The sequence below is a fragment of the Hemitrygon akajei genome, chromosome 4 (genome assembly GCF_048418815.1).
Source record: "Hemitrygon akajei chromosome 4, sHemAka1.3, whole genome shotgun sequence".
Classification (NCBI taxonomy): domain Eukaryota; kingdom Metazoa; phylum Chordata; class Chondrichthyes; order Myliobatiformes; family Dasyatidae; genus Hemitrygon; species Hemitrygon akajei.
This window is the reverse complement of record NC_133127.1, coordinates 99035709-99057433: the sequence shown is the minus strand read 5'-3', so window position 1 is coordinate 99057433 and position 21725 is coordinate 99035709. Positions and strand designations below refer to the sequence as shown.

Genomic DNA, 21725 nt, shown 5'->3' with positions numbered 1-21725 from the left:
ACATACCATCTGTGTTGATGTTTCACTGAAGTCTATCATCCAGCACCCCCAGGTACTTGTAGGTCCTCACCATCAATAGCAACAGGGAGCAGTGCAGGCTTGGTTATCCTAAAGTCCATCACCATCTCCTTTGTCCAATGGAGCAAGCTGAATCATCTGCAGCTCAGCATCAGTAAGACAAAGTCCTCCACCAGGGCCCTGTATTCATCCTCCTGTCCTCCCTTTATACACCCAACTATTGCTGAGTCATCAGAGAATTTCTGCAGATGATGTGACTCAAAGGTTGTATCTAAAGTCCGAGGTGTACAGGGTAAACAGGAAGGGAACCAATACAGTGTCCTGTGGTAGTGCAGTGCTGCTAATGGCCAAGACTGATGTACAGCTCTGAAGCCACACAAACTGTGGTCTGCCAGTCATGTAGTCCATTATCCAGGATACAATGGCAGTGCCAACCTGCATTGAACAGAGCTTTTCCCCCAGCAGTGAGGGCTGTGTGGTATTGAAGGCACTTGAGAAATCAAAAACATGATCCTCACAGTGCTGTCCTGCTTATTTAAATGAGACTAGGCTCTGTTCAGCAGGTAGATGACAGCATCATCGACTCCAATGTGCTCCTGGTAGGCAAGCAGCAGGGGATTGAGGGCTGATCTGACCAGGGGTCGGATGAGCGAGAACCAGCCTCTCTAGGGTCTTCATGGTGTGTGAGGTCAGGGCCACTAGATGGTAGTCATTCAAGAGTTTCAGTTGGTCCTTCTTGGAAACTGGGACCACACTTGATGTTTTCCACAGTTGGGACCCTTTCCAGGCTGAGACTCAGATTGAAAATGCGCTGGAGAACTCCACGCAGCTGTTTGGCACACCTTGCCAGGACCTTGGGGTCCTATCCAATCCAATCCTTTGCCATCTCTGAGTTTCCCCAGAGCCCTTCTCATCTGCTCAGTAGTGAAGATGAGTCCATGAAGACTGGGGAGCTGGTGGAAGGTGGGGATTGGGGGAGGTGAAGATTGAGACGATAGCAGTTGGTAAGTGGAGGTGTGGATGGTAGGTGCAGGGCAAGGAAGGGATGTAGACAGTGGTAGCCTGTGTTGTTCATTCAGATGTTGAATTGGAGGGGGAGGAGAGGAGGCGTTGGTACTGAGGGAGAATTGGGTGCCTCTGCACGTGGACTGGTAGTGCTGATGTGCTCCATGCCTCAATCAAAGCTACTTTCAGAGGACCTTGAAAGAAGTGTAGAGGTGCATGAAGCTGTAAAAGACGACAAAAGCATTTTTAAAAACCCAAGTATTCATCAGTCGCAGGAAGAGAAATTGTCTACAGATAGAGGAAATTCAATACTTTTGCTAGTTTTCGAGGAGTGGGCATCCTGAAAAGGTCACTTCAAGAGCACAACGTGCAATGCTGAAGGAGGTGAAAAAGAACCCAAGGGTAACAGCAAAAGACGTGCAGAAATCTCTAGAACCTGCTGAAGTGTCTGTTCATGTGTCCACTACAAGAAAAACATAGAACAAGAAAAGTGTTCATGGAAGGATACCATGGATGAAACCACTGCTCTCCGAAAAAAAACATTGCTGTGTGTCTCGTTTGCACAAGACCAGCTGGATGTTCTACAACACTTCTGGGACTTTGTTTTGTGGACAAATGAGACAAAAATTGAATTTTTTTTTGGCAGAAATGCATACAGCTATGTTTGGAGGAGAAAGGGCACTGCACACCAACATCAAAACCGCATCCCAACTGTGAAGCATGGTTGAAGGAACATCATGGTTTAGGGCTGCTTTGCTGCCTCAGGGCCTGGTCAGCTTATAATCATTGAGGGAACAATGAATTCAAAATTTTGTCGATATTTTACAGGAGAATGTCAGGGTGGTGGTTCGACACCTGAAGCTAAATAGAAGTTGGAATATTCAACGAGAAACAAGAGTAAATTAACAACAGATAGTTTAAAAAAAGAAGAAAATTCATGTGTTGAAATGGCCAAGTCAGAGTCCGGACCTTAACTTAATTGAGATACTGTAGCATGACCTGAAGAGAGCTTTTGGTGCAAGTTATCTCAGAAGTATTGATGAACTGAAACCGCTTGTATGGAGGAATGGTCTAAAATTTCTCCTCGCCGTTGTGCAAGTCTGATCAGTGGCTACAGGAAATGTTTAGCGGAGGTTAATGTTGTTAAAGGAGGTTCTGCCAATTATTTAATACTGTACAAGGGTTCCCATACTTTTTCAAGACTGGACTGTGAACGATTCAACATGGTGTTCAATAAGGACGTGATATGTATAACTGTTTGCATGTTATTAGTTTAGGCTGATTGTGTTTGTCTATTATTGTGAATTAGATGACGATCAGACCACATTTTATGAGTAAGTAATGCAGTAAGCAATGTCCAACCAATGTTTGTAAAGTTGGAGCGTGAGGTTTCTGCTCGTGTTTTGGCTTCATTGCCATTCTGTTCACCTGTGCTGCTACTTTGGATTTGTACCCAAGTTCCTGTTGTTCAGCAAAACTCTCCACTTTCTCTGTCTATGTCCTACAGTTTATTATGCGTGCCCTACTCTTATTTGATCTTCCCAATGCTTCACTAGTCAGGATTAAATTTCATCTGCCTTTGCTCTGCCCAACGTTTCAGCTGATCCCTGTCAAGGTCCTGGCAATCTCCTCCCTTTCCTCTATAGTTACCCATGATGCATCTCACCAGGCCCTGGGCATTTATTTATTCAACAAGACATTTGATACCTGATCTTTAATACTAAGAATAACATCACCCCTTTCTGAACTTGCCATTTATTATGTCTTTCTCCTTTGTGAATATAGATAAAAATATTAATTGATTACTATGTTTGCAGAGTGCACAAAAATTAGAGCTCTGGATAATGCGGAAGGTTGTCAAATGATGTAGCAGGATATATATCAGTTAGACATTTGACAGAATTAAATATGGACAAATGTGAGTTGTTGCATTTTGGGAGGTTAGAGGTAGAGAAAAGTATGAAATGAATAGCCGAACCCTGTTGTATAGAAGGATTCTGGGACACTAGTCCATAGTGTCCTAGGTCCTAGAAGTAGCAACACAAGTAGGATGGGAAAGAGGCATTCAATATGTCCTGAAGAAGGGTCTCGACCTGAAACGTCGACTGTATTTGTTTCCATAGATGCTGCCTGACCTGCTGAGTTTTGTGTGTGCTGAATTCAATTTGCTTGCCTTCATTGTTTAGGACATTGAGTATCAAAGTTGGTAGGTTATGTTGCAGTTGTATAAAACTTTAGTTAGGCCACGATTGGAGTATTGTATTTGGTTCTGGTAGTTAGACTACTACAGAGTTTCCCAACTGTTTTGATGCCATGAACAATAGCATTAAGCAAGGGGTCCGTGAACCTCGGGCTGGGAACCACTACACTACAGGAAGGATATGGTGGCTTTAGACAGGGAGTAGAATAGCTTAACCAGGAATATTGGACATACTTGGAATGTGTTTGTCGAAGAGTCGGTGGCTGATGGGCAACCTGATATGTGCATAAAATTATGAGAAGTGTAAATGGGGTAGGAAGTCTTTTTCCCAGGATGGAATTATGAAATACTGGAGAACATAGGTTTATGGTGGGAAAGGGGAAAGGATGCGCAAGCAGATCTTTTTAACACAGTGGTAGGTGCCCAGGATGATGGTGGAACTAGATACAAAACAACTCTTAAGAGGCATCAGCAAGAAAGGAATAGAAGTTCAAGACAGCTACTTCCTTTCAAATATTTTGTTCCATTTCAGAGCAGCTTGTGGTTGAGCCCACTAGGGGAAAGGCAATTCTGGATTGGGAGTTGCATAATGAACCAGATCTTATCAGTGAGCTTAAGGTAAAGGATCCCTTAGGAGACAGTGATCAAATTCACCCTGCAGTTTGAGGAAGAATATGAGGTCAGATGTATTTCAGCATTTCAGTGGAGTTAAGGCAATTTCAGAGACATGAGAGAGAGTGAACAAAGTTATTTGGAAGGGGGACACTGGCAGCGATGAGGTCAAAATGGCGATAGTTGGAGTTTCTGGTGGCAGTTTGGAAGGCGCAAGATAGATGCGTCCCAAAGATAAAGAAGTATTCTAAAGGGGGGATGATGCAACCATGGCTGACAATGGAAGACAGCACAAAAGCAAAAGAGAGGGGATATAACATAGCAATAATTAGTGGGGAGATTATTGATAAACTTTTAAAAAAAGAAAGAAAATAAAAAAAGGCATAAGGAGATAAAAGATGAAAAATGAAGGTAAGCTAGCCAATAATATAAGAGGATACCAAAAGTTTATTAAAATATATAAAGAGTAAAAGAAAGGCAAGAGTGAATATCAGACTAATGGAGAGGTAGTAATGGCGGAGAAAGAAATTATGGACAAACTTAAGTAGTTTGCATCAGTCTTCACTGTATGCCAGAAATTTGTCGGGGGCAGAAGTGAGCGAGTTGCTATTCCTAAGGAGAATGTGCTTGAGAAGCTGATAGGTCTGAAACTACTGTAGATAAGTCACCTGGACCAGAGGGACTACATCCCAGGATTCTGAAAGTGGTAGCCGAAGAGATTTGCAGGCATTAGTAATGATCATGTAAGAATCACTACTTTTCTGGAATGGTTCTGGTGGAATAGAGCAGTGCTTAGCCTACTGCTCTACTCTCTCTATATCCATGACTGTGTGGCTAGGCATAGCCAAATACCATCTATAAATTTGCTGACTATACAACTATTGTTGGTAGAATCTCAGATGGTGACGAGAGGGCGTACAGGAACGAGATATGCCAACAAGTGGAGTGGTGACACAGCAACAACAACCTGGCACTCAATGTCAGTAAGATGAAAGAGCTGATTGTAGACTTCAGGAAGGGTAAGAGAAAGGGACACATAACAATCCTCATAGAAGGATCAGAAGTGGAGAGAGTGAGCAATTTCAAGTTCCTGGGTGTCAAGATCTGAGGATCTAACCTGGTCCCAATATATCAGTGCAATTATAAAGAGGGCAAGACAGTGGCTATACTTCATTAAGAGTTTGAAGAGATTTGGTATGTCAACAAAAACACTCAAAAACCTCTATAGATGTACCACTGAGAGCATTCTGACAGGCTGCATCACTGTCTGGTATGGGGGGAAGGGGCTACTGCACAGGACCGAAAGAAGCTGCAGAGGGTGGTAAATTTAGTCGGCTCCATCTTGGGTACTAGCTTACAAAGTATCTAGGACATCTTCAGGGAGCAGTGTCTCAGAAAGGCAGTGTCCATTATTAAGGACCTCCAGCACCCAGGGCATGCCCTTTTCTCACTGCTACCATCAGGTAGAAGGTACAGAAGCCTGAAGGCACACACTCAGCGATTCAGGAACAGCTTCTTACCCTCTGCCATCTGATTCTGAAATCCTTGGACACTACCTCACTTTTTAAATACATATTATTTCTGTATATTGCACAATTTTTAATCTATTCAACATGCATATATTGCAATTGATTTACTTATTTATTATTATTATTATTTTTTCTATATTATGTATTGCATTGAACTGCTGCTAATTTCACGACTGATTCTGATTCTGACTGGAAAATTGCAAATATTACTCTACTCTTTAAGGGGGGCAGATGAAAGGAAATTATAGGCCGTTTGCCTGACTTCAGTGATTGGTAAAATGTGTGAGTCCATTGTTTAGGAAGAGGGTTTGGTGTTCATGGAGACACATCATAAAATAGGCCAAAATCTGCATTATTTCCTTGAAGGGAAATCTTGCCTCAGAAATCCTTTGGAATTTTTATCAGGCAGGATAGACAAAGGAGAGTCAGTGTATGTTGTTTACTTGGATTTTCAGAAATTCCCTGACAAGGTGTCGCACATGAAGCTGCTTAACAAGATAAGAGCCCGTGGTATTACAGGAAGGATACCAGCATGGATAGAAGATTAGCTGCCTGCAAGAAGCAATGAGTGGGAATGAATGGTCCTTTTCTGGTTGGACTCTGGTGACTAGTGTTGTATGGCAGGGGTTTGTGTTGGGTCTGAGATTTTTCCCCCAGGTTATATGTCAGTGATTTGGATGATGAAATTGATGGTGTTATGGCCAAGGTTTTGGATTTAAAAAAATAGGTGGAGACGCAGGTAGCCTTGAGGAAGCAGAGAGTCTGTGGAAGTACTTAGACTGGTTAAGAGAATGGGTAAAACAGTGACATTTGAAATATAGTGCAGGGAAATGTTGGTAGCAAAAAACCATAAACTATTTCTAAGCCATAAACCATAAACTATTTCTAAATGAGGAGAAAATTTGAAAGTCAGAGGTGCAAAGGGATTTGGGAGTCCTTGTGCAGGGTTCCCTAAAGGTTAAATTGCAAGTTAATTTGGTTGTAACGAAGGCATTCATTTTGAGAAGACATGAATATAAGAGCAACAGTGTCATGTTGGGACAGTGTTCAGACCACACTTTGAAGTATTGTGTGCAGTTTTAGGCCCCTTATCCTGGAAAGGAATTGCTGGTATTGGAAAGGTTTCCAGAGGAGATTAAGACCATAAGATATAGGGGAAGAATTAGGCCATTTGACCAGTTGAGTCTGCTTCGCCATTTCATCATGGCTGACATGTTTTCCCTCTCAGCCCCAATCTCCTGCTTCCCCCTCTTATCCCTTCATGCTCTGACCAATCAAGAATCTATCAACCTCTGCCTTAAAGATACATAAAGACTTGGCCTCCACAATGAATTCCACAGATTTACCAATCTCTGGCTAAAGACGGAGAAGAATGACTCTGGGGAAAGAAAGGTTTATGAATTGGGAGCATTTGATGGCTCTGGGCCTGTACTCACTGGAGTTTAGAAGAATGAGGGAGGAACTCGTGGAAACCTATTGAATGATGAAATAGAGTGGATGTGGAGAAGATGTTTAGAACAGAGGTGAGTCTAGGACCAGAGGGGACAACCTCAGAATAGAGGGATGTCCATTTAGAACAGAAATGAAGAGGAATTTCTTTAGCCAGAGAGTAGTGAATCTGTGAAATTCTTTGCCAGAGGCAGCTGTGGAAGCCAAGCCATTTGGTGTATCTAATGTGCGAGTTGATAGGATCATTAATCCGGGAGTCAAAAAGGTATGGAGAGGAGGCAGGGCAATGCAGTTGTGAGGGATAATAAATCAGCCATGATGGAATAGCAGAGCAGACTCTGGGCTGAATGGCCTAAATGTGCTCCTATGTCTTATGGTTTTATTTTACCAACACAATGAACACTGACAACTGCACTAAGCAGGCTTTTTGAAAATTCTACTTGTGTTCTCATGTAAAAAAAGTTGTTTTATGTTTAATGTGTTTTTCCTGTAATTGCTGCTTGGATGATGCTCTGTCTATGTGATGCTGCTGCAAATAAGTTTTTCATTGCACCTGTGTATGCTTCTAATTGACAACAAACTTTGATATAAGGCATGTGTACGCAGATGGGATTATTGAGATTGGTATCAGTATTCTCATGGTACAAACTTTGTGGGCCGTAGGGCTTTTTTCTGTATTCGATTTTCTATGCTAAATCCTTGCCCCTCATCCCTTGTTTCACACATAGCTTGGTTCTTTGTCTCCTCAGGGCATCTTCTCTTTCCCTGGTAGTCCACCTATTTCTAATGCTTTGGGACCTCCTTAATCTTGTCTGCCAGTGATATTTCATGGCCCCTACGTTGCTACTTATTTTGTTCTTAAGTACTTTGCTACAGTCTGTACACCATAGGGGTGTCGCAGTGTTTCTGCATACATCTGCTGTATTTTTCTTCATTAAATTTTCAATATATTTGTCATCCAGGGTGCCCTAGTTGTAAAACATTTTGGAATACTTAAGGTTATTCATGGCGCCATACAAATACAACCCTTTTTCTCCAACATGGTACCGTATGACCACGGTCAGCCGAGAAGATCATCGGGGTCTCTCTTCCCACCATCACGGATATTTACGCTACACGCTGCATCTGCAAAGGAAACAGCATTATGAAAGACCCCATGCACTCTCATACAATCTCTTCTCCCTCCTGCCGTCTGGGAAAAGGCTCCGAAGCATTCGGGCTCTCACGGCCGGACTATGTAACAGTTTCTTCCCCGAAGCTATCAGACTCCTCAATACCCGAAACCTGGACTGACACCTTGCTACTGTCCTGTTTATTATTTATTGTAATGCCTGCACTGTTTTTGTGCACTTTATGTAGTCCTGTGTAGGTCTGTAGTCTAGTGTAGCTTTCTCTGTTTTTTTTAACGTAGTTCAGTCTAGTTTTTGTACTGTGTCGTGTAACACCATGGTCCTGAAAAACATTGTCCATTTCTACTGTACCAGCAGTTATGGTCGAAATGACAATAAAAGTGACTTGACTTGTATACAGGGGGTTTGGTTAAGTTTCTAGTCAGTGGCGACACTGCACATGTTAACTGGAGATGTGATCGTGGTTTAATTATTTATGCAGTCTGCACAATGCACTGTAGTAATTCATCTAAGTTATTTCAGCAGCAGCAAATAGGACCTTTAGAGTAGAGTCTCAGCAGTGTTCTGATGATGTTTGTCTTCCAGTTGCATATTGTTCTGATGTTCTGTCGTTCTTCTTGAGTAATTACTGTAGAACTTATTGCCTCTCTTTGTTGTGCAGCAGCATCATGAGAGGAATTGTAGAGATTCGTGGTGAATAGCCCACCATCTTTGCAGTGTAAAATGGTGTGCACTGGGTGGGAAGATTTAATGATTCGTTTTATGCACCAAGATGCTTCTCTTTATGTCATTTGCTCTTGTATAGTATTTGGTATTTGCTCTTTTTATAAAGCACTGCAATAGCACTCTGCGATAATTTTCCTGGTTCCAACTGGCTCTTTATAAAATGTGTGTTTTTAGTTAAATTGTCATATGATGCTATGGAAGGGAGTAGTGGTGAGCAGAGACCACATACTCACCCTTATTTTTGGTTGATGTCCATTCGAAATTACAAGTTGTTTTAAATGTAGAAGACTCCCATTGACTTTTGTTGTTAAAAGAGTGAAATTGGGTAGAATTGTAATCCTATTTCTATCTATGTTGTAAAATCTGCTGTGTGCCAGATGACCTATCCCGTTCATAGCCTCTGGGGCAGATAATGTAAACTGCAAAACCTGGCTAAGAAACCAAATGATAGTGTCTCGTTTCCCTTTCATCCATAAAAGAAACTGTTCCTGCAAATTGCCACTAACAGCTAAGCAACGGGATCATACTAGGATATAAAACAATCTTTCTCTTTTTGGAGAAGCAGCGTTTAAGACTCTTGGTGCCTATTTTTGAACAAGACAGCTATATTTGACTACGTGGGAGGGAACGGAAGAAGAAATGTGGGATTAAGTTCTTGAAGAAATGGAAAAATTGGGCTTGGATAGCTTTCATTGTCAACAAACAGTGCAAGGGGCACAAACTTTCTTTTCCTTGGGTAAAAAGAAAGGCATGCCTTTTGTGTATCTTTTCAGAAGTCCATCACACCCAGAGGGCCATTGTTCAAACGTGGGTAACCTTACTGATATCCTGCAAGTAGCAAGCTCCCGCAAAATGATGATAATAACTGATTTTTTGAAATGTTGATTGAGGTATAAATTTTGGATCGGATACTGGAATAACGCCTGTTTTCCACAATTGTGCTATAGTAGAAAATGGATCTGTGGAGAACATAGGTTGGTAGTATTGGAAAAAAAAATTGAGAGTGAACATGTATTTAAGTAAAATTGAGACATGCAGGTGCAGCTGACCCTAAAGAAATCTTGGTGAAATATATATGAAGCAAAGGATGAGGTTAGAATGGAAATAACCTGTACATCAAATCATGCGATTTACTTTGGGAAAATGGATGAAGTGATGGAAAAATGCAGAGTCAGGGCTGGAAAGATATGGATGGGGAGGGTTTGGGATGAAAGATAAGAGACAAAAATAATGCAATGGTCAAACTGACTGTACTAGGCTAATTGGAAATGGCAGAGGACAATGAGCAAGAGCTTAAAAACAAAATTCCCAACTGTCATGCAAAGAGGAAAAAATGTGAAAATATAACTTTAGATAACATTTGAGAGACTTGCCAGCTAGATTTTGCTGCCTGCAACTGCATCGTTCTCAGCTACATTTCATATAAACTCAACATCGCAAATGCTGTCACAGATGTTCAGGCAAAAACCATGACACCAGAAGTAAACCCAGGATATGCTTATCGTATATATAGACCCAACTAAAGTTATACATATTCTGGCTCATTGTTAATGTAATAAGATATTTAAAACTTGATTGAGATTTAACGTGATGTATTATCATTTGAGGGATCCTGAAATAGACCATTGTGAAGGCAAAGTGTTAATTGCAATACCTTTTAAAAATAATGTGTGAGTCATGATTTTTCTCTGTTCGAATCTGGCTGGTCTTCCAAATACATCACCAGTTTAGTGGGGTTAGGGAGACTGAAGATAGAGGACATTGGGAATTAGCCATCAAAATAATCTAAGGTATGAGAACTGAAAATGTATTAGTTTAAAAGGAATTGAAAATATTACAGTAAAACTTTGACTATATTGCTTTTTTAAAAAAATGTACCCTTTGCTATTTTGTGTTGAGAAATGTTACCACAGAGATAGATGGAATCTATGGTGGACTTGAACAACATGCTTTTGGGGTAGGGTTTGTTGGAAAGCCCATTCCGTTTTCATTGGCTAACTAAACCACACTGAATGTACTCATGAAAAGCTCTACAGCTATGGCTACGATTTAAGTCTGTAATAAAAATTACCATTTTCAACACCAATGAAATCAGAACAGAAAATGTTAGAATTACTCAGCCGGTCTTGCAGCACCTGCATTTTATAACATTTCCCAATTCTGATGGAAGTCGTTGACCTGAAAGTTAACTCTACTTTTCCCTGTGAGGTTGCTACTGACATGAATATTTCCAAAAATTTCTGTTAATTCAGGCATCTGACTCTTGGATCTAATAGGGATAACACCATCTTGCATCTTAAAATAGCAGGGAACAATAAATGTAACAAAAAATGTACTTCATGAATTGTTCCATTCTTATTTGGAGTAATCACCTTTAAATAATTTCAAGATAGATGGAAGTATCTGATCATCAGCTCTTTAAAAATGTCCCTAGTTTGGAATACATGGAATGGGAGCTCTGAAATATTCTGAGATTTGCTATCTTTGAATTGCGGTAATATTAATAACACTGGTTTCTTCACAAACATCAATTTGCCAATTAACTGGAGAGGCAATTATATACATGTGTTGTGATTAAACAAAACATATTGGCCAGTTTACTAGAGGCCAAGCCTGCAGAATGATAAAGGGAGCCAGATATAGCAGTGTATTTTTGTGTGCAGACTGGTCTGATCATTCTGCTTGTGATTCAAAATGGCAGTAACGTATAGGTACCTCAAGTATTGAAGGCAGATTTGCTAGTTGCATAATGATGATTGTCAAGTTGTCATTGCTTTAGCAATTCTGCAAAATTGCTTGAAAGTGGAACAGGGATTGTCGTGTGCTATTTTTGTAGCATAAATGAGTCTTGAGCTGAAACAGAAAGGTCAGCACATGGGGTTAAATATTCTACAACAACCTAGCATAGGTAAGGTTCATGAGGTAATTTGCCATTGCATTGCAAACACGATTTTGTGAAGTGCGGTGTAGGTTGGTTGTCCTGTAGAGCAGCTAATTAGTAATTTGTTGTAGGCTGAAGTTGCTATAGTAACACAGTGGCTGATGGAATATGAATATTGTGTAGTTTGCTTACCCATTCCACTGTTAAAGGTTGAATCTATTTATCACTTTAGCAGTCGAAAGAAGATAACTGATTACAACACAGATTTATTGATTTACTCAGTTCCTGAAGTTATACTTTCAAAGCATTAGTAAATCAACTATTGGTTCAATCTTGTATAACTGGCAAAAGAATCTTTGCTCTTGGAATTGGTTGATGTATGTACAATTCTCCCCAGCTACAACATTCTCCCTGTTACTTGATACAGTGTTGATTGTGAAACTGTGCTTGGAGTGAGACATAAATAGCCAGCCAGTTTCCCTCCAGCACTACCCTCCTCAGTCTTTTAGAACTGGTCCTTACCCTCAACAATTTTACCTTTGCCTCCTCCCACTTCCCCCAAACTCAAGGTGTAGCCATGAGCACCTGCACAGACCCCAGCTATGTTGCCTGCCTCTTCATTGAACAGCCTTCACTGGTAATGTTTTCCAAATCTTCCTTTGGTATATTGACTGCATTGGTGCTGCTTCATGCACCCATGCTGAGCTTGTCGATTTCATCAACTCTACCTCCAGCTTCCACCCTGCCCTTAAATTCACTTGGGCCATCTCTGACATCTCCCTCCACTTTCATGATCTCTCTGTCTCCATTTCTGGAGTCAAGCGGTCAGCTGACATCTTCTATAAATCTATCAATTCCTATGGTTATCTTGATGATACCTCCTTCCGACCACATCTCATGTAAAAATGCTATTCCCTTTTCTCTGTCTCCACAGGATGAGGCTTTCTTTTCCAGGACATCAGTGATGTCTTCTTCCCCCAAAAGAATAGGGTTTCCATTTATCCACCAGTGATGGTGCCCTCACCTGCATCTCTTCCATTTCTCAAACATCCATGCTCTCCCCATCTTCCCGCCACTTAAGTGATAGTTTCTCTTGCCACCTTATGAACATCTGCATCCAACACATCATCCTCTGCAGCTTCTGCCATCTCCAAAGGGATTCAACCACCAAACACATCTTGCCTCCCCACCTCTGTCTGCTTTCCCTAAAGATTGCTCCTTTCATGATTCCCCTTGTCCATTTGTCCCTCCCTGCTAATCTCCTACCCAGCACTTAATCCTGAAAATGGCCAAAGTGCTACAACTGCCCAATCAGGGCATTCAGGGCTGCAAAGTTATTCCAGGTGAGGCAACAGTTCACCTGTGAATCAGCTCAGGTTGTCTATTGTGTCTTGTGCATTTGATAAGGCATCCTCTACGTTAGTGAAACCTGTCCTGCATTGGGGGACTGCTTCATTGAACACCTCTGCGTCATCCACCAAAAGTGGAACTTTCTGGTGGCCAAACATTTTAATTCCCATTCCCATTCTGACATGTCGGTCCACAGTCTCCTCTTGTGCCAGGATATGGCCACTCTCAGGATGGAGGAGCAACATCTTGCATTCCGTCTGGGTAGCCTTCAACCTGATGGTATGAATATTGATTTCTTCTTCTGGTTTAAAATAAATCCTTCCTCTTCCCCTCCTCTTCTATTCTCCATTCTGGCCTATTGCCTCCTCATCTGCCTATCTCCTCCCCTTGGTGCCCTCCTCCTTCCCTTTCTCAATGGTCCACTCTCCATTCCTATCAGATTTCTTCCACTCCAGCCCTTTACCTTTCCTACTCACCTGGCTTCACCAATCACCTTTGAACTATCCACCTTTCCCTCCTCCACCTTTTTATTTTGGCGTCTTCCCCCTTCCTTTCCAGTCCTGAGGAAGGGTCCTGAAATGTCAACTGTTTCTCATTTCCGTGAATGCTACCTGATCTGCTGAGTTCTTCCAGCATTTTGTGTGTGCTGCACATGATATCATTTGTGTGTTTAATGTTAATGTTGGTAAACATTTGAATAAATTTCAAAATCCTTTTTGATTTTTAAACAGCAGTATATGTAAATTATGGAAATTTGCTTGTAATTTGATACACAAATCAAATTAAGTGCTTTTAGCACTCCATCTTGTGTACACGTAGATCTTGACAGTTTTTCACAATAATTTTAAACTGGTACGCTGATGTAATTCTTGTCTGCCAAGATCCAAACAGAATATTCTGACGTTTCTGGCATATTACAATTTTTGTATTGATGGTGCATAATGTCCTAATAAATAATTGGACATGCACTAACTTTGTGTTTGTCCATGTAATGGTCTAATACATTCGATATTAGCACCATAAAAAACCAGTAAAGTTTGCTTTAGTCTATTTTGCCAAAGTTGAGGCATGCTTATGTCCAATGAGTGAGTGACAGTCTTTGTGCAATCAGAGATAAATCTAATGATTTCGGATCTAAAGAAAAATCAGGTATGAATCAAACATCCTCCAGAACACGTCTTTCAATGATATCTTTGACATTTTTCCCATCTGACTTAAATTTCTTTTGGTTTTCTTAGTATATACTTGTTGCAAATCTTTGAATTCACTCAGTGATCATTTATAGTGCACTGTTGTAGAAAATGAGGAAGGTTTTATTACCTGTGAGTGGCATCTTGCCTTGTTCCTGAATGCCCCGAGACACTTGCCTAGTTTTGGACCCTGCATTCACAGAAACGACACTCCAGGTCTGCTCTGACAAACACCCCCTAATTTCCAAATTCTAAATTTTAATAAAATGCATGTACTGTTCAAGAAATACAGAGGCATAAGCCAACAGCAGAAAGACCTTAGCATGATGGCATTGGATTATAAAATGGCTGCTGTGATAAGGAAACTTGTATGTCTTGGAGGCATTCTTTGAACTAAAGCCAGCTGCTGCTGCCATGTGGAGAGAGCCCATTTGGCAGATAATTGTGCTCCCCTATCTTTGGAATGCTTAATATTAATGAGTTTCCAAAATGGAAAATATTCCATATTTTATTTAAAAGAATAACTCTCTGTGCCTCCCACATGCATTAACAAAAGCAGATTTGCCACATCCTACCAACTAGGGAACATTACCATTTTTACAATTCTCCCTGACCTGCCACTAATTATCAGCCAGAATGGCCCTTTAGTCTAAGCAATTGATTTACTACATTTTAATTGTGTTAAAATTGTATTGTGTTATAATGTTAACGATCCCATGTACATTAGGTTGCAGTCTTTGCTGGGCTCCCAGAGCAATGTTGTATGTGAAACACCATCTTGTCAGTTTCAATGCAAGCTGCTGCATTCATCCATTGCAAGCACTTGGCCTAGCACCCGTGCCCTCGGTAACCAGTACTTAAAGGGATATACATAGATGTATGTTATAAGAAGTACTGATTCAGCTACAGTGCCAATGCAACAACTCTACGTGTTGATAGAAGAGATCTCCTGAGAGTTAGAGAGATTTTTCCCAGGATTATGATGAACAGTACCACAGAAGCCATGGTTCTTTGACTTACTGTGGGGAAGAGTTGGTTGCGGGAGGTGATACTGGCTGGTACTGGACCAGCACTGCAGCCAGATGTTACCAGTGAGGTCTCTGAGCAGTAATACTATGAGGACACCTGGAGTGAGCAGCCAGCACGCTGGCAGATCTCTCTGGCTGCTTGCTCAGCTTCTGTGGAAACTATAAGTATGTATATAATAATAATAATAATAATAATAATAATAATCAACAAACTAGAATGTGGCTGAGATTGGTATCAGCCGCCTGGTATAACTTGAGACCAAAAAGCTAATAAAGATATTTTCTTCCAAAGGCAAATCAATTCAGTGTGAGAACCAATACTTGAAGTACCAGATGTGGACACAGAATGCATTTTTATCAGTGGCCTTGAAATGATACACTCTTGTGATAGTGGGGGTTAGCAAAATATAGATGTTCTCTGGGTAAATATCGATGTTTCCTAGCATTGTCAAATGAGAAGCAATTAAGCAGAGTGGAGTAGTACTGTATAAAATTCTGAAGAATAAAAGAAGATCTCATTGAAGTGCACAAAAATTTTAAGGAGATTGACAGAGCAGATGTGAAATTGATATTTCCCTCAGCTGGTTTGTCTAGGACCAGTGTCAGCTGTTCAGGGTGAAGACGTGAAGGCATTTCTTCATCCAGGTAAATTGTTTCCTCACTGTCGACCTGGTGGGGTGGCAAGAAGCACGTGATAGTTATTTTATGTCACTAAATCAATGCGACATAAAATGTTTTCTTCAAATTGCATATACAGTCTGGAAACCCACTATAGGAAGGATGTCGAGGCTTTGGAAAGGATGCAGAAGAGGTTTACCAAGATACTGCCTGGTTTAGAAGGCATGTGCTGTCATGAGAGGCTGAACAAACTTGGATTGTTTTCTCTGGAGTGGCAGAGGCTGAGGGCAGATCTGATAGAGGTTTATAAGATTGAGAGGCATAGATAGAGTAGACAGTAGAATATCTGTTTCCCAAGCTAGAAATGTCCAATACCAGGGGGCATGCATTGAAGCAGAGAGGGGGGATGTGAAGGGTAAGTTTTTTTAGAGTAGTGGTTGCCTGGAATGCACTGCCTAGGGTGTTGGTCGAGGCAAATACATTAGAGGCTCTTGAGAGAAGTTTAGAAAGGCATGTGGATATGAGGAAGATGGAGGGATATGGATGTTTGCATAGGTAAGAGGGATTCATTATTTGGGTTTTTTGATTTACTTTTTTGCTGGTTCAACACAACGTTGAGGGCGGAAGGGCCTGTTCCTGTGCTAAGTGGAGGATGAGTTGGGCAATAACAGTTCTGGAGTTTTGAAAGGTTGAAATGTAATACTGATGTTGTTAATTCAATCAGGTTTTTGAAGCTGTCATTGCCTGGGTAAAGCATGATAAAGAGCCTCGACAGGAGCACATGGCACGACTGATGGAACACGTCCGGCTGCCCCTTCTTACCCGTGAATACCTGGTGCAGGTAATGTTGCAGAATTAAAGTTAAGCTGTATTGTAAACCTAGAGTGACTGTGGAATTAGTTTCTTAAACTGATTATAATGCTGCAAAATGCTGTTGACTATTACCTGCTGATTTTTGTCATTGAAGCACAAAAAGTATCTAACCCTTGTATAAAATCACCAGGTATTGAACCATGCTCTTAATTCATGTGCAGCTAAGTTGCTCAGTTAATCCTACAAACATTGTGGGACTTGTCTAAATTAGGAGAGCTATTGCACAGACTAGTCAAGCAAGAGGATTTCACATTAATGCTAACAGCAGACTCCTCCACCCTAATCATGGATACCCTACACATAGACAACTGATTGTCGAAGTGTACCAGTGCAGTATGTAGAGGTGGGAGTGTATAACCCTGGAAGTCCTCAAACTGACGATAGTGGTATCTGATGAAACACCCTCCTGATCACCATTAGTGTCTATTTTTATCAGCTGATGAATTGGTGCTTTTCCATGTTGAACGAGACCCGGAAGAAGCACAAAGTAGTGGGAATGGAAGATGCATTCTGGGTGGCAGCTTCATCCTTCGTTGCTGAGTGGATGTAGCTGCCATGACTGTCAAAAGGCCTGATTCTCTCAGTGCAAGAGATATGAACCTACTTGACATTTTCCTTCCCACTCTTCGAGGTACAACTTCTGTGACTACATTGCTACTAACTACTGACTACACAATCCTCTTTCATTTTGAAACACACGTGATTTCATCTTCACTCCCTGTGGTACTACCATGTTAAGTACAACAGCCTAAGCAGGAAAAATGGATTTGGAAAGTCTGAAAACTCGTGGACCATCAGCAGCAACAAAAATCTATTTTACCACAGTCTGTATTATTGTGGCTCGGCGATTCTTTCACCCTACCGTTACTATCAGGCTGGGACACCAGTCCATACTTTGTTGCAGAGTATAGGAGAAGCAGCAGGCATAGAATAAATGGAATGAATTGGCAATGTTGCAACACCAGACTACATATGTATTGATAGCAAAAACAGCCAGCTGACAGAGAAGCAATTCCTGAACCAACTGAACAAATCAACACAAGCTCTGCAGTCCTGCTATGTTGCATCTTGATGAGCATCAAACAGCTGAAGACCACCCCGTCTTCCATCTTCAAAAGGGATCTTGCCACCAAACATATCTTCATCTTCCCCTCCTCCATCCACTTCCCGTAGGATTGCTCCCTCTGTGATTTCCTTGTCCATTCATCCCTCCCCACTAATCTGCATCCCTGCACTTATCCCTGTTAGTGGCCCATTCACTTCTTCCCTCTCCTCCATTCAGGGCCCCAAGCAGTCCTTCCAGGTGAGACAACACTTCATCTGTGGATCAGTTGGGTTCATCCGCTATGTCAGATGTAATCTCCTCTACTTTGGTGAGACCCATCGTAAATTGGGGGACTGCTTCATCAAGCACCTCTGCTATATCTGTCAAAATAGGAACTTCCTGCTGCGCAAGCATTTTAGCCTCAATTCCTATTCCCATTCCGACATGTTGGTCCATGGCCTCCTCTTGTGCCATGATGAGCCGCCCTCAGGGTGGAAACGCAACACCTTGTATTCTGTCTGGGTAGTCCCCTACCTGATGGCATGAATATTGATTTCTCCTTCTGGCAAAAAAAAAATCCCTCCCTCTACCCTCTTCTTCGATTCCCCACTAGCCACTTACCTCTTCTCACCTGCCTGGGTCTCCCTTCTTCCCTTTCTCCTATGGTCCACTCTCCTCTCCAATCAGATTCCTTCGTCATCAGCACTTGGCTACACCCATCACCTTCTGGCTATCCTCCTCCCTCAAGCATTCTATTTTGGCATCTTGCCTTTCCAGTCCTGAAGAAGGCTCTCGGTCTGAAATGTTGACTATTCATTAGTTACCACAGATGCTGCCTGACCTGCTGAGTTCCTCCAGCATTTTGTGTGTGTGTAGCTAAAGAGCAAGGAGGGTGTTTCTAGAACATTCCATCCTCAGCAGTGGCGGGGCTCAGTGTACAGTTGCTGAAGGCGAGGTGGAAATATTTGCTACTGCAATCAGATGATCAGTGGGGGATTTTGTGTGGAGTTGCAAGTTAGATTGAGATTGCTTAAGGGGAGGGATTGCCTATAATGGGATAATCATTTGTGGGTAGAAGATGGTTTACTGATTTGGTGCTTGACGGGTGGAGTGAGTTAGATGGAAGCCACTGCTTGGTGAGGTTGGTCCTGTGGCTGGGTCTTTGGTTTGAGATGAGGACCTGGTGTCATGATGTTTAGCCATCAGGATCCGTGAATGACGATTTGGGGGGGTGGCGCGTAGTGGTGAAGAGGGGGAATGTTGGGCTCTGGACTAGCTTCATTTAACAATTGGAAGTGTAGGTAAGTAATGACATCATGTGAGCCTACTTGTTCAGAAAGGCCTCCTTTATGTTGTGTAATTGCAGAAAAAGACACCATTAAGACATAGTTGGGCTGTGCATTACTGGTCATGGTGTTGCTGTGGAACCTCATGGGTGAATTTTTCATTGCAATCCATGGGGAATAACATCATTGTAAAGATATATCATCAGTGCAAGTTGGAAAGTCCTGGCTTCAAATGGGCAACACCTGGGAACAAGAAAAACAGTATTTACAATCTGGGTAAAATGAACTGATGATTCTGTAGTTCAACAAGAATTGTAGAAGAGAACGCCAGGTCTGTGTAACTTTTGGATGAGGGTCACCAAATGTGATTATAAACATAAGAGCAGGTAAATGAATTGGTTTTGTTTTTATTTGACTGGTGTGTTTTGATATGCCTTTTAATAGTTTTTTTAAGTTTTAAAGTTTAGTTAAATTGATCTGAAATGATTTTGAAAGTCATTAAATCAATTTAAAAATTATTTCAAAAGACAATGCCTCAAAAAGATGACGTTCATCGTGAAGGACCTCCATCACCCAGGGCATTTCCTCTTCACATTGCTACCATCAAAGAGCCTGAAGTCCCACACTTGGTTTCAGGAACAGCTTTTCCCCTCTGCCATCAGATTTCTGAATGGACAATGAATCCATGAACATTACCTCAGTATATTTTTCCCTCTCTTTTTGCACTACATATTTAATTTAATTTTCTTTATTTTACATGTGCTTATTGTATCTTATACAGTGGCATGCAGAAGTTGGCACCCCGGTCAAAATTTCTGTTACTGTGAATAGTTAAGTGAGTAGAAGATGAACTGATCTCCAGAAGTCATAAAGTTAAAGATGAAACATTCTTTTCAACATTTTAAGCAAGAATAGTGTATTATTTTTGTTTTGTACAATTTTAGGGTGAAAAAAGGGAAAGGAGCACCATGCAAAAGTTTGGGCACCCCAAGAGATTTGAGCTCTCAGATAATTTTTACCAAGGTCTCAGACCTTAATTAGCTTGTTCACAGTCATCATTAGGAAAGGCCAGGTGATGCAACTTTCAAAGCTTTATAAATATCCTGACTCCTCAAACCTTGTCCCAACAATCAGCAGCCATTAGCTCCTTTAAGCAGCTGCTGAGCACTCTGAAAATTAAAATAAGTGATACCTACAATGCAGGAGAAGACTATAAGAAGATAGCAAAGTGTTTTCAGGTAACCATTTCCTCAGTTCGTAATATAATTAAGAAATGGCAGTTAACAGGAACAGTGGAGGTCAAGTTGAGGTCTGGAAGACCAAGAAAACTTTCCAAGAGAACAGCTTGTAGGATTGCTAGAAAGGAAATCAAAAACCCCCTTTGACTGCAAAAAACCTTCAGGAAGATTTAGCAGACTCTGGAGTGGTGGTGCACTGTTCTACTGTGCAGCGACACCTGCACAAATATGACCTTCATGGAAGAGTCATCAGAAGAAAACCTTTCCTGCGTCCTCACCACAAAATTCAGCGTCAGAAGTTTGCAAAAGAACATTTAAACAAGCCTGATGCATTTTGGAAACAAGTCCTGTGGACTGATGAAGTTAAAATAGAACTTTGTGGCCACAATGAACAAAGGTATATTTGGAGAAAAAAGGGTGCAGAATTTCATGAAAAGAACACCTCTCCAATTGTTAAACACGGGGTTGGATTGATCATGTTTTGGGCTTGTGTTGCAACCAGTGGCATGGGGAACATTTCACTGGTAGAGGGAAGAATTAATTCAATTGAATACCAGCAAATTTTGGAAGCAAACATCACACTGTCTGTAAAAAAGCTGAAGATGAAAAGAGGATGGCTTCTACAACAGGATAATGATCCTAAACACACCTCAAAATCCACAATGAACTACCTCAAGAGGCGCAAGCTGAAGGTTTTGCCATGGCCCTCACAGTCCCCAGACCTAAACATCATCGGAAATTTGTGGATAGACCTCAAAAGAGCAGTACATGCAAGAATGCCCAAGAATCTCACAGAACTAGAAGTCTTTTGCAAGGAAGAATGGGCAAAAATGCCCCCCGACAGGAAATGAAAGACTCTTAGCTGGCTACAGAAAGCATTTACAAGCTGTGATACTTGACAAAGGGGGTGTTACTAAGTACTGACCATGTAGGATGCCCAAACTTCTACTTCGGGCCCTTTTCTTTTTTTGTTATTTTGAAATGTAAAAGATGGAAATAAAAAAGTAACTTTGCTTAAAATATTAAAGAAATGTGTCACTAACTTTATGCCTTTTAGAAATCAGGTCATCTTTTACTCGCTTAGCTATTCACAGCAACAGAAATTTTGACCAGGGGTGCCCAAACCTTTGCATGCCACTGTAGTTGTTATTGAGTATTACAGTGTACTGCTGCAGCAAAGTAACAGATTTCACAGCATATGCTAGTGATATTTGAACTGATTCTGATTCTGAAGTCCTTTGTTATTAGGATTTGCTATCGGAAGATTAGCTGCAGCTCACAGCTTGCTCCTCAAAGTCATTTGGCTCTGAGTCTGCAAAAACACAGCCCAAGCACAATCTAGCAAATGAAATTAAACTATTGTAACTGCTATGTCATCTTTCAGACCATGAAGGTAGAGGGGAAATAAGAACAAAAACTCTGGGGGTTTAGTAGTAGAACTATAGGGTTCTAATTCTCTAAGGCTAGAATGATGAATTTGATTAGATTTAATTTTGTTTATTGTCATAGTTATTAGGAAAGAAGAAATGAAAATTTGTCAAATTAAA

The 21725-nt window shown here is 41.1% G+C and overlaps 1 protein-coding gene across 8 annotated transcripts in view; it reads left to right on the top strand.

The window, feature by feature from the left end:
• klhl2 (kelch-like family member 2) overlaps nt 1-21725 on the top strand; it is a 166394-nt gene that overhangs the window by 109233 nt on the left and 35436 nt on the right. For all 8 annotated transcript variants that reach the window (XM_073043093.1, XM_073043088.1, XM_073043089.1 and 5 more), the window contains one exon: nt 16461-16577. In XM_073043093.1, the coding sequence (XP_072899194.1) occupies nt 16461-16577 (117 nt within the window). The remainder of the gene's footprint in view (nt 1-16460; nt 16578-21725) is intronic.